Below are 13927 nucleotides of genomic sequence, written 5' to 3' on the forward strand. Positions count from 1 at the left end.
CTGTGTCTTCAGTGTCTGTCATACTCTTTCTTATGCAGTTACTTTGGGGTTAAGTGTCTTTTCTCACCAACAAATCTTGGACTCTGAGAGGAGTGGCTGTGGGTAATTAATAATTAAGATTTATCAAGCACTCACCATGTGTCAGGCACTGTGTCAGCCATGGCCAGCTTCACAGGCATGCAACCCGTGCAGTCACACAGGACCCCATGCTTAAAAGGGCCCTGTGCTTAGTTTAATGCTCTATTATTGCCTTCTTAATAATATTTAAACCCAGGGTTCTGCTTTTCCTCTTGCCCTTTAAACTACGTAGCCAGTCCTGGTGCTAACTCACCACTCTTCCAGGCACTATCCCTTTAGTCTTCACTAAAACCCTGAGATAAGTTATATTATCCCAGTTTTCACAGTTCAGGAAATGGAAGCCCAGCTAGGTCAGGTAATTTACCCAAGCTCACATAAGAAGTGGTGGAACCAGTACATGAAAATAAGAAGTCCAACCCTAGAACCCTTACTCTTAAAGCTCTATGTCATCCATTTATCTCTCTCCCCCTGTACTGCAACATTCAGAAGTACACTAGCACTTAATAAATAGATGAGTGAATGCGTGGGTGCAAGCAGCAACCTGGTGAACGTTGGGCAGCTAAGAGAAATGTAAGCAAAATGGCTAAGGCACAGATGCCAATTCTTGTCCTAGGTTGTTAAAATGCCTCAAAAAAAAAAAAAAGAGCCAGGTACAGTGGCTCACACCTGCAACCCCAGCATTTTGGATGGCCAAAGTGGGTGGATCACTTGAGGTAGGAGTTCGAGACCAGCCTGGCCAACATGGCAAAACCCCATGTCTACCAAAAATACAAAAATTAGCTGGGTATCGTGGCACATGCCTGTAATCCCAGCTACTCAGGAGGCTGAGGCAGGAAAATCTCTTGATCCTGGGAGGCGGAGGTTGCAGTCAGCCAAGACTGTACCACTGCACTCCAGCCTGAGCAACAGCAAGACTCCATCTCAAAAAAAAAAAAAAAGCCTTGTTTGGTTGTGTTTTTCCGAAGTGTGAGCCACCGGTCTAAGGTAGACTTGAAGCTCCATCCTTCCCAACACTGCCAAGTGTCTAATCTGTCAGAATTCTACTGTAACTGTCTCCTTATTGGAGGATCTTGCACAGGTTTACCAACCTTTCTGAGCCTCAATTTTCTCATATGTAAAAGAGAATCACAATACCTCCCTAAACCATGTCACCTTTTCATAAGGCCAAAAAGAAAATATAAGTTATGGGTCATGACACATTTGAGTTGGGCATCGGATTAGATAAAAAAATGAAAATACTCCAGCTCTGTCCTCATGGAACTCACAGACATGCAGAAAAGAAAATCTGACCCAAATAACTACAGGACAATAAACGCGTAACCCATGTTATGACAATATTCAGAGTGCTCAAAGAACACTTCTCATTCCCTTAAAAAAATTTTTTTAGAGACTATCTAGAAACTAAGCTGACAACTCCAAGTGTCGTGGACCCCAATCACCAATCCATCCTCACAAGTCTGTCAGGTTTTCATACTAAATCTCTAAAATTTATCTATATCTTCCTATCTTCACTGATACGATCCAACTTAAGTCATTCAACAAATATTTATTGAATACCTACTATACTAGATATCAGAAATCAGTGGTAAGACCTCAGGAAGCTCACATTCTAGTTGGAGGAATGATCTTTAACAAGGAAGCAAAAGAAAAGACACAAAATGGGTACTGGACACAGTTACTTTAGAGTGGTTAGGAAGGTCTCTCTCTGTTCTCCCAGGAGAGAACATAGCCCTGTCTTGCCTGGGCTACTGGAACCCACTGGCTTCCCTACCTTTTTTCTTATACCTTGCAGTCTGCTCCACACCGCAGTCAAAGTGACTCTTTAAACACAGCATTTGTCACATGTTCCCTGTCGATCTAAAATAATTTAAAAGGTCAGGATCTCATTTAAAGAGAGTTCGTTCAAGCACAAAGGTTGAGGATGGCCTGCCCAGGAAGCACAGAATGGAAGAATGTATCTGTCTTATACAGGATGAAAATCAGTGTTCCAAACTGCAGAAGTCTATTAAGTTTAGCAATTTCAACATCTTTATATGCAAAGCTTAATATATAGTTACAATGAACTGAGTAGTTAAGACTGTCTTTTTCCTTCGAGAACGGTGTATTTCACATTACACCCTGAAGATGTAACTGTCTTAGGGTCCGTGTTCAGGGCACCATTTGGTCTCAGTTAGGTACAGGACAACAAAGGAGGCCATCTATTACAAACATCAGTGATTGAGAGGGGAGAAATCTGGTCTCTGCTCTTTCCTAGTCATTATAGAACAAGAACAATGAGGAAGAGAATTAAGCTATAATTCTAAGAAGCGGAATTACAAAACATGCTACATGGATTCGGAACACAGCCACATCTCTCTCAAAGCTTAAAGTACTTGGGAAGTTCCAACAGCTTTTACATTTTATTTATTTTCACATTCCATTGCAATCAGAAACAGACTAAATTGCATTCAGAAAAAAAAAAAAAAAAAAAATGAGGCTGGGGGCGGTGGCTAATGCCTGCAATCCAGCGCTTTGGAAGGTTGAGGGTGGCGGATCACCTGAGGTCAGGAATTCAATGCCAGCCTAACCAACATGGTGAAACACCGTCGCTACTAAAAATACAAAATAGCCAGATGTGGTGGTGGGCGCCTGTAATCCCAGTTAGGAGGCTGAGGCAGGAGCATCACTTGACCCGGGAGGCGGAGGGTGCAGTGAGCCGCCGAGATCTTGCCACTGCACTCCAGCCTGGGTGACAGAGTGATACTCTATCTCAAAAATAATAATTTTGAACACCTACATTAGGGCACTGCTCAATGAATGGGAATGAACAGACAATATATCTACCCTAAAAGAGCTTATATTTTAGTGAGAAGAAATGAGAAAATACACACCATTTAAAAAACAAGTCGATAAGAAGGGCATTAGAGGAAAAAGTCTGGGAGGAGCGATAGGCAATGGTTCAGGCTGCAATGTTTTAAACCGTTCACGTAGGATCTAGCCCTGCCTAACCACTAGTCCTGTTTCCCTCCCGCCTCTGTGTATTTCAGTCCGGTACGTGCAATACTCTTCTCTCTTTACTAGGCTTTCTGCAGATATTTCCCTCTGCCTGAACCCTTCCTTCAGCTCAGCTCAAACACCCCTTCCTCTGGGAAAACTTCCCACACGGCTAGATTTGTATTCTAGGCTTCCCCAGCACCTGCCCCTCACCTTTAAACACTGCTCACGTTCTGACTTTACATCCCGCTTGTATCTGTTTATCACTCATAATATCAAAGTAAGCTCCATGCGGGCACAGCTATGATCTGCTGTACGCTCAACACGCAGCCTTTGTAGTAACTACTACGACTTGGTCTACTAGCGGAACACACTGAGAGCCGGAAGTGTCGCGTTCGCTCCGGACGACCGGATGGGGAACTGCGCCCCCCTCCCCCAAACAGGGCAACCGGAAGTATAGCGTTCTAGTCCGGAAGCCCTTACAAGGAAACGCCCGCAAAGGCTGGTTTTGAAGCGGGAGCGTCTCTCTTCACTCGCAGCAAGTGCGCGTGCGCTGCCTCCGTCAGCCCAAATCGGGAATATGGCCGTGCGGTCGCTGTGGGCTGGCCGGCTGCGGGTGCAGTGCCTACTGTCCTCGACTGCCGCGTGGGAGAACAAGTAAGCGTTGCACGCGAGGGGTCGGGAGCGTGAGGACTCTGCGGGGCTAGCGAGCCAGCCGGGTAGTTGTGGGCTGGAAGGCGAGAGTTATCTGAGCGTAGGCGATGGGACCAAGCCGCTCCCTCTACGACCATGCACTCACGGTCCCATTTTGCAGACGGGGAAACTGAGACCCCCAGCTGCGCCTCAGTCCTAGGCCGAGGAAGGTGGGGAGGTCCGAGGTCATGCATGGCCTGGAAGGTGAGAAGTCTCTAAGCCCCCAAGGGAGGGATTTACCTCTCACAGCTGCTTCTCCCAGTCTGTGGTACCTGTGGGTAAATTTGGGTTCTCGCCCCACTCTCCGTGGGACCTTAGGCCAGTCCTTTCTCCGTTATCCGGGCACTGTTGTACCTGTCAGTAAAAGAAGGCCGCTGAACTTGGATTCTCGAAACGGCCATTGCATCAGCCTTCGGGAGACAAGTTCCATTTGCTGCCTTTATCCATCGGTAGCTTTTATTGGTCGCTTACGAGGCCGACTGCAGAACTATGGATGGTCCTTTTTATTATTCCCCTTTTAATAACTGAGGAAACTGAGGTTTAGAAAAGAAAAGTTGAGTAACTTTTCCAAACTTAAATATTTGGGAAGTGGTGGAACCCAGGCTGGAAACCAGTCAGGGCGTTAGAATCGGCGCTGTTGTTTAATGAGACATGTTAACCAATTTTCTCAAGGTCTATTGCCCACACATTGTTTCTTCCTGGGAAAGAGAATAAAAATGGTTGAGTAGGAGGTAGGGTTGGACCTCTGAATAGTAAAGTAAGCTACGGGAGAATCTGGTAAATGTGCTTAACTATGTATGTAATCCTATTTACCTTGACACATCTGACCCAACATCCTGCCCCGTAGCACCTGAGTGAGAGGTTGCATTCAGGGTTTCGGGACTTGGTTTTGTTTTCCGTTCTCAAGTCTTTTTGGCAGCTTGTTGGTGATGTAAGGAAATGATCAGAAGAAAGATGATTCCTTTTTCTAAGCTGTCTCCCTGTTCCAGCTCTGAAGCAGTAGGAATTGAGATTGGCCACAACTGCCACCCCCTACTTCTTGGTCTGAGCTTTGGCTATTTTCCCTTTGAACTGGCCCTGAGACTATTTTGACCTGCCTTTTTAATTGGATAAATGTGTTTTTTTAGGGAGAAGGAGGTGTTTCACTGTGTGTAATTAGCCCCAGATCCACCATGACCATATTTTCTGACCCCAAAATGTGGAACTGTCTATAAAATCACACACCAGATTATAATAATTGAATTTAAGACTGGCTTGGAAAGTCAGGGAGATAAAAGTCCTCTTGCCTACACCTTTAAACTAGCTGTTTGCTCTGCCTAGGACGCTCTTCCCTTTTTTAAAGCCAACTTCTTTACCCCCTTTAAACCTTTGTTCAGCTGTCTCCTCAAGGACCACTCTACAATATATGCCAGTCCATATAAATGGGTTTAAAGGACTTTTGTACTCAGATTGATTTTCATGACAATTTTAGTTAAAGTCATGGAAACTTCCTTGACCTGGAGGTCAGGACTGCCACAGTCCAAGATTTGCTGTAAACTAGCCCCTAGTCCAAATTTCGTTCTGTTTGAACTCAGTGTAGGTGTACAAAATTCTAGATTACATAATGAGTTGAATGCAAAGACCTGTTTTCACCTGTGTCTATAGTTCACTAACAGTAACATATAGTGTTGTATTTCATTGACTTGATCTTATATATAGGTGGGAATTTCTTTCTCAGCACAGGTTCTCCTAAAAGCCTTATAACTTGTAGTGAAGAAGGCTTAGAATTCTAAGCCTAACTCCAGTGTGATAAGGTCCCTTTACTGGACTTAATTTCCCCCATTTGTGAGATGGAAGGTTGAACCAGAACTATATGACTTTTTGAATGCCCACTTCTGATAATGCTCCTTTGGTTCTGGGTATTAGCATTTGGTTTCCTTATGCTGACTTTTGTATACCTAGTTCTGGCTATTTCTGCTGCTTGGTGCTCAGTGTCCTGACCCAGCAGACTACCAACTATGTGATCTTGAACAGGTCTTCATGCCTTAGGCCTCTCGGCATCATATTTTTCATCTGTAAAATAGGGATGATGGTAGGGTTTATCTCACATATTGTTGTGAGAAGAAAAGATGATAGTGTCTGGTACAGAGTAAGGACTTCATTAAGTGTTCATTTGTTACTATAACTGAAAACACTTTCTCCAGAGATTCAATCTGGAAAGATCTCTGGTCTCTAAACTTGATTGTAATTTTGGCTTATGATGGCATTTCTTAATTATGTGCCACCTCCTTCCTGTTTTAGGGGATGGCCACTTCTATTCAGCACTGCCATCCAGAGAACTGCTGGTGAGGACTGCCGTTCTGAGGACCCTCCTGATGAGCTTGGGCCCTCTCTTGCTGAACGAGCCTTAAGGATAAAAGCTGTTAAACTGGAGAAGGAAGTGCAGGATTTAACGGTGAGTTATTTTCTATTCTTCATATCCTCTCTCTAGTTTAAATGTCCACATAAAGTTTTTTATGTCAATTTTTAAAATGAAGTTTTCTCCAATTGGCTCTTTATGTGCTATCCCTCATCCCTCCTCCACTCCCTTGCTAGGTATACTGGGCAGAAAAAAAAACTGTAGTAGTTCAAAAACACCACTGGCTAAAGATAGTCGTCTCTTTTCAGTTTCCTGTTATGTCACAGCACTTAGTTGTCTGACAGTAGACACACTTAAAGGGAGATAGATAAACCAGAGGAATTCCAAAGCAAAACCACCTAAAAAGGTAAGGAGGCTGGAAAGCATACCTTATGACAGTAATTGAAGGAACCAAGAATTGTAATAAGAATGAGAAAGAAAAGGACTAAAGAGGGTAAAATAACTGCCTCCAAATAGATGACATACTTTTTTTTTTATGAGACGTAGCTTCACTCTTGTTGCCCAGGCTGGAGTACAATGGCACCATCTTAGCTCACTGCAACCTCTGCCACCCAGGTTCAAGTGATTCTTCTGCCTCAACCTCCCAAGTAGCTAGGATTATAGGCGCCTGCCACCATGCCCAGCTAATTTTTATATTTTTATTAGAGACGGGGTTTCAACCATGTTGGCCATGCTGGTGTTGAACTCCTGACTTCAGGTGATCCACCCATCTCAGCCTCCTAAAGTGCTGGGATTACAGGCATGAGCCACCATGCCCTGCCTAGATGACATACTTTTAAAACTTATTCTCAGTTTTCCTAAGTTCAAGTCAATGAAAGGAAGTTGGAGGTTGGCAGTGTTGGCTGAATGTGAAAAACAAAGCTTTTTCTCAAGATAATGAACTTAAAGACTATTAGGAGTTTGAACTAGCAGGCTAAATGACTACCTAGCAGTGCTGCTAAAGAGTAGGTTTCTGCTTTGACTAGGGGTTTGGAGTAGCTGAATTAAGATTTCTGTAACTCCTAGTTTGTTTTATAAAAACCTATCAGAAGGGTGAAATGTGTAAAGTAAGCAAAAACGTTCTCTTTCACCAATAGGCATTTGTTTTCTCATCCTTTTGATTTTGCTTTTGATGTTCAGGTGAGATACCAGAGAGCTGTAGCTGATTGTGAAAACATAAGGAGGCGAACCCAGAGATGTGTGGAAGATGCCAAGATATTTGGTGAGAGATTTATTTTACAATAAAAAATATCTTTGGCTGGGTGTGGTGGCTTATGCCTATAACCTAGCACTTTGAGAGGCTGAGGCTGTCAGATCACATGAGATCAGGATTCGAGACCTGACCAGCCAACATGGTGACACACACCACACCACCCCACCCCACCCCGGCGCCATCTCTACTGAAAATACAAACATTAGCTGGGCATGGTGGTGGGCGCCTGTAATCCTAGCTACTCTGGAAGCTGAGGCATGAGAATCTCTTGAACCCAGGAGGCAGAGGTTGCTGTGAGCCAGAATCATGCCCCTACACTCCAGCCTGGTCAACAGAATGAGACTCAGTTTCAAAAAGAAAGAAAAAAATGTCTTTGACTTTAAGGTAGCTACCTGTTTTGACACAGACCCTTAAGCCTGTCCCTGGATTAAAGTCAGATTAACAAAGTCCTTGCCTTTCACCACTGGAGCTTTGCTATTGTGTCATAGACATTTCTAATGATGATATTTCTTGCCCTCATTTCTGTAAGAAAAATCAAGTTTTAGAATTGAGAGTAATGGGATTTCTCAACAACTGAATTTACTTTTATCTTGTAACAGTTCATATGACTCTTAAAAAAATCAGACAAATTTTGTGGTCCATCTCCAGCAACTTCATAGCCAACTTGCCTCATCTGTGGCTGTATCTTACTTTTATGCTCCTGTGTAGCCAATCCTCAAGAATACACCATTCTTGACACCCCTTAGCATAGTGTCGTTGACTTTCTTTTGTATTATTACTTTCCTTCTCATGAAATATTAATGTCTTGTCCCTGTTGAGAATGTAATGCCTTAGCACAACTGGAACAGGAAGGAATTTTCAAAATGTACATAAGTCAATACTACAAGCAAATAGCAACAGAAATTCATGATACATAAAAATAGTTGTTTTTAAAGGACAGGTTTAAGCCTGCTGTATATAGTCTTACCTAGTTCTTGGATTCTGTCTTTTCCATTTCCAAGTCAGGTTCCTAGTCATATTTGCCTTCTGAGAGAGACACTGATTTGTCGGTTGTGTTAGCTGGTAATCAGTGATGATCTCTGAGTCCTGTGTGGCAACCTTTCCACTTGCTGGACTGCTCAGCATACCTAGCCATCTATCTAGGCCTTACCCAAACTCCATGCCCAAGGACAGAGTGATTTCCTCACAAACAACTAAAATGTCTGGCTTCTCCACAGGAATCCAGAGTTTCTGTAAGGACTTAGTGGAAGTGGCTGACATTTTGGAGAAGACTACAGAGTGCATTTCTGAAGAATCAGAGCCAGGGGACCAGAAGCTCACTCTAGAAAAGGTCTTCCGAGGGTTGTCGCTTTTAGAAGCAAAGCTGAAAAGTGTGTTTGCCAAGCATGGCCTGGAGAAACTAACACCCATTGGTGACAAATATGACCCCCATCAGCATGAACTCATCTGTCATGTGCCAGCTGGTGTTGGGGTGCAGCCTGGCACCGTGGCATTAGTAAGACAAGATGGCTACAAACTTCATGGCCGCACCATTAGACTTGCCCGGGTGGAAGTGGCAGTAGAGTCTCAGAGAAGACTGTGAAGAGGCCATCAGGAACTGGATGTTCTCCCAGAGTGCAGTCACCTATGTTTCTTTTATTTATTAAACTAGGTTTGTATTGTACATGAGGTACTTCATGTGATATGTTTTGGATTTAGTCATATTGGCTTTATTTCTAAGATATTCTATTGATTTAATATGACCTGTTTGGTCTCATCAGAAGTCTTACCATTGGGCATTTGAACAGTGTGACAAGTGTTCCCATGGCCTTTATCAAAACATGTTTAGGAAAATTGGTACTCTGATGAATCTGAATCCAAAGTCCTTTTAACTATATGTTTTCAACTACATGTTCCTTCCTAGCGGTCCCTATAACAGGAATTGTAAAGTATCCTGTATTTTGTGGATCAAGGAGACGGTAGGGATTGGTTCAACATTTGGGTACTTAGGGGATAAAGCTTCATAGTTGTATAAATTTATATCATTTGCGTTGATTTTTATACATACAGATTTTCAGGACTTTACCTTTTGTTTTTTTTCCCTTTTAGCCATCTTTTGTCCCTGTAATTCCAACTAGATAGGCTTTATGCTCACATCATTATCCCATACCCACCCCTCTCTCATCTGCATTTGCAGGGGCTAATGGTCTAGGTGAGACTTGAAAGGCAAGGAGCATCAGGAAATTTGAGGTACCCAGGACCCTTTCAAGCAAGAATGGCCAAAAAGCCTTGTGCTATCTTTGCTCTGAGTTATCTTCAAATTATTTTCAGCCTCCCTGTCATATAATCATTTCAGGCAGATTGAGCTAAAGACCCACATGGCTCTATTTAGGTAATTTATCTACAACTTCTCTGCCCCTTTGTCAATGTTGCTTATAATCCCTTCATTAGATGATGGGAAGTGGTGATGATCAGGACAAAAGTGTTAGGTTCCCATGATTTCTTATTTATTAATAGTTATGCTGAAATTTTTTTTAAGTTTCCTCCTGCTGTATGTTATTTTTGGTGATAAGAACACTTAAGTATTCTCTTCTCTTAGCAATTTTTTTTTTTTTCTGTGTTGCCCAGGCTGACCTCCAGCTCCTGGGCTCAAACAATCCTGCCTCAGCCTGCCAAGTAGCTAGGACTACAGGCGTTCACCACTGCGCCCACTAAGTTTTTTGTTTGTTTTTTTTTAAGTTGGTACTCACAAATCACTACCTCTGTTACACTGACAAGCTTTATTTCCTATTTTTTGTATCTGTTAGGTCACATTTGTGTAAACATCTAGCTCATCTTTTATATTTTAACCTCCTAGAGTTAATGGGCCTATGTGGGTTTTTTTTTTCCAAGTGTTATAGCTGGTGTTTTGTAAAAGATTTGTCCAATAAATGACTTAATGAATGAATAACACATCAGTCAGACTTTAGGAAGGCAGTCGATTATGGATTATTTTAATGTTGGAAGAGGCCTGAATGGTCGAATCTTACCCTTTCTGCTTCTGAAGTATTTTTAGGACTGAACCCAAGGAAAATAATCTCTAGACTATTGACTAAAGTTCAATGAGAATATGAATAAAGAGCAACTAGATATTAATGTCAGTCATTGGGCATGCAAATCAGTGGCCAGCAGACAGTCAGATGTTGTTGGATATCCGGATTGTATAGGTTTAGGTTTAAGTTATTACTCATAAAATCCATTTCCACTGGAACTCTACGACCTCATTCAGTGGGTGGTGAAAAGTTGGCCTCTTATACATTATGGATAACTATAAGACAGCACACAAGCATATCAATAAAGCCATCTCCTTGTGGGCCCTACCATCTTCATCAGATTTAGACACTTAAAAAAACAAGTAAATATGCACTTTTAAAATGCAATCAAAAGATTGGTGGTAAGCTTTTAAAACCAGAACATCTTTTGGCATTCTACTAAGTGTATATTGTAAATTTAAGAAATAATCAAGATTCATAATAGGAAGTTGTCTTTTTTTGCCTTCATTTCTATGAGATTGACAGATGGTGACAATAAGAAAATGAGCTGATTATAATTGCCCTCTGTGTGTTTTTATTGCTAGCTATCATTACTGTTTAGAATTAACATTAATTAGAATTAACAATAATTTTCGGCGTGGAATGTTATGATTACCTAAAGATATGTCTCTACCTTCTGGGCTCAAGCGATCCTCCCACCTCAGCCTATACCAAGTAGCCAGGACTACAGGCAAGCACACCACCATATTCGGCTAGGTTTTTTTGGGGGTGGGGGGGTGGGGGGAGGGGTTGTTTGTTTATGTTTTACAGACAGGGTCTCACTATATTGCCCAAGCTAGAAGAATTCTCTAATACTTTTTACAGCTCCCATTTTGGCAAGTAAATTGAGAATGACTTTAGGTTCTTCTATTATTCAGTAGTTTTGCAGACTTAAAGTGTAAATTTAGCATTAGAAGATGAAGCTATCATAGTAAGAAACTCAAGTTGAAGGGCTTTGGGTTGCCAAAGCAGCATAATAGAGCATAGGCTTGAACTTAATTCTTGACAACATTGTAAGGAGCAAGTGAAATGTGTTAAATGCCTACTACAGTAGGCTCTCGGATATTTATTTTATTGTTTTATCATGCACATTGTTTTTCCTGACTTTTTATGGCTGTCTGAAGTCTAGGGAAAAGGGAAGACTGGTTAATGATGAGTAGAAAAAGCTTGTAAGCTAATCATTCACTGACTTATTTCCCTCGCACCTTCTGTTTTTTTAAAAATTAGCCACACCACACAAAACCCATATTTTAGACAGCAACAGCAAGAAAATTGTTTCAGTGCTCTTATTTTCACCTTAATGGTATAGTAAAAAGACATTGGCTTGCAGATGATACTAAGGAAGCTTTGGCTCACTCTCACTTGAAAGTGGGATCTTGGTGTTTTCGTACTTGTATTGTACAAATCTTTTACTGACTTTTCTTACTGCTACAAAGGAATCAGGCAGTTGGGTATTGATATGTTATCTAGTGCTCTCATTCACGGCAAAGGATTTGATAAATGAATAAAGATTCTTAAAACTAAAGCAAAATCAAATGAGCAAAACTAAAGATGAAATGTAATATTCATCAGAACAAGGATCACTGAGAAAAATATTCTGAAACAACTTTAATAAAACCTGAATTGAAATAACTGCAGTTCAGGTGTTTAGAGTTTTTGTCTGCCTATTCATATTGTATATGGAAAGTTATGGGTACTTCATGACTGCTGACCTGCCTCGTTGATGCTCTGGAAAGGTATGTCAAGATCTCACAGCAGCACAGCCAAGTGGATGCAGTATGGGCTTTCCATACCCTGCCTCAGTGTTGAAATCTTGTCTGTTTTCTTACTCCTTGACTTGCCTCTTTCTGATTCCTATGTATTTCTTAAATCTGAATTCCTATTTAGTGGAGATGGGGCCTCACCCCGTTGGCCGGGCTGTATTTTTAGTGGAGATGGGGTCTCACCCCGTTGACCAGGCTATATTTTTAGTGGAGATGGAGTCTCACCCCGTTGGCCAGGCTGGTCTCAAACTCCTGACCTCAGGTGATCTACCTGTCTCTGCCTCCCAAAGTACTGGAATCACAGGCGTGAGCCACTGCATCTGGTCCTATTTCTGCCTTCTTTTCTAGCATTGACTTGTTTTCTTGGGTTTGCTTCTTGGTTCTAGGTGTCTTATTTCCTTTGACTACTGCACTTGTACTGCTGGATTACCGACTGTTCTCACCAAATTACAGACACTTGGCCTTGTTCTGACCTTCAGCTTCCCCATGTTCATCCTACCTTCTGACTGCCTGGCTTTGTCTTTACCTCTGCTTCTCAGCTAGCTTCCATACCTAGACTCATGGCTGAATGGCCCTCTGCTGGGCCAGCCTTTCCTGGGATTTGGTCTTGCATTTTCATGATCTTTCCAATCCTGTCTGTATACTGTAGCTCCATACACCAATTTTCCCATATTCCCAGTGCTAGTCAATGAGTATATTATTCCTATCCACTCATGTTGTCCATGCTCCCAAGTTCACAGTGGTGGTTTTAAAATGGCTCCAGAATTCCTTGACACCTTTATTGAGGAGTAGGGCCTATGTCCATACTTGAATCTCCTTGGAGCTTTGTGATTGCTTGACCAATAGAATACAGTGGAAGTAACACTGCCATTTTCTGGATGCAAGTCTTAAAAAACTAGTATCCCCACTTCCTGTCTTGGGATGCTTATCCTTGGAACCTTACCATCATGCCAAGAGCAAGCTGAAGTAGCCTGTGGAATGGAACTGAGGGCCCTGGTTGAGCTTTCAGCTGAGCCAGCACTATCATGCCAGTCAGTGAGCCATCTTGAAGGTGGATCTTCCCATACCCAGTGGAGCAGCTCCAAATGACACCACATGCAACAGATGAGCTGATCTTACTGAGTCCTGCTTAAGGTGCAGTGTGAGCAAAATAAATGACTGTTACTTTAAGCCACTAAATTTTTAATGGTTTATTACACAACCGCAGATAAAATGATAGTCACCCCACTGCATTCCCAGTCTGGCACTCTGCCACAAGAATGGTGCCTACTTGCTTTTTCCCTTATCAGCTCTGTTGAATTTCTCTCACGATGATGAGCACACACTCTGTTGATGGGATGGTAGGGTTAGAAGGGCTTCCTAACAGAAGAAAACAGCTCTAGATTCAAGAGTTACAAAGGACCCTAAAATTACAAGCAAAGTCAAGAAGATGAATTTAAACACTAACATGATTTACCCTGCAAAAAAACGACAAGTACATCAGTACATAAGAGAATTTGGCACACAATGGTCAATGAATGCTTGTTTTAAAAACTGTTTAAGGGAGTATCTGGAATCTTTGAGGGAGCTGCTGTCATCCAGAAAGATCTGGGAGCCAAGGCACCCGCCATGTCAGCCTTCATCCTGGCTTTCCGGTCACCCCAAAGAGGCCACTCTGAACAGCACAGGCTTCCCAGCCCCAGAGGCACTGTACTGCCCCTATGCCTGGACCACCTCCACCGGCCTGCGCACCTCCCACCTGCAAATGAACTTAAAAGGTGTTGCATCCTGACCATTGCCA

The 13927-nt window shown here is 42.3% G+C and overlaps 1 protein-coding gene across 1 annotated transcript; it reads left to right on the forward strand.

Moving 5' to 3' along the window:
* Nucleotides 1–3615: 3615 nt before the first annotated feature.
* GRPEL2 (GrpE like 2, mitochondrial) lies at nucleotides 3616–12021 on the forward strand. The gene is made up of 4 exons (XM_008987637.5): nucleotides 3616–3708; nucleotides 6025–6178; nucleotides 7262–7343; nucleotides 8552–12021. The coding sequence occupies exons 1-4, from the start codon at nucleotides 3632–3634 to the stop codon at nucleotides 8914–8916; spliced, it is 678 nt and encodes a 225-aa protein (XP_008985885.1). The 5' UTR covers nucleotides 3616–3631; the 3' UTR covers nucleotides 8917–12021.
* Nucleotides 12022–13927: the final 1906 nt, after the last annotated feature.

This window comes from Callithrix jacchus, chromosome 2 (assembly GCF_049354715.1).
Source record: "Callithrix jacchus isolate 240 chromosome 2, calJac240_pri, whole genome shotgun sequence".
In the NCBI taxonomy this organism is placed as follows: Eukaryota; Metazoa; Chordata; class Mammalia; order Primates; family Cebidae; genus Callithrix; species Callithrix jacchus.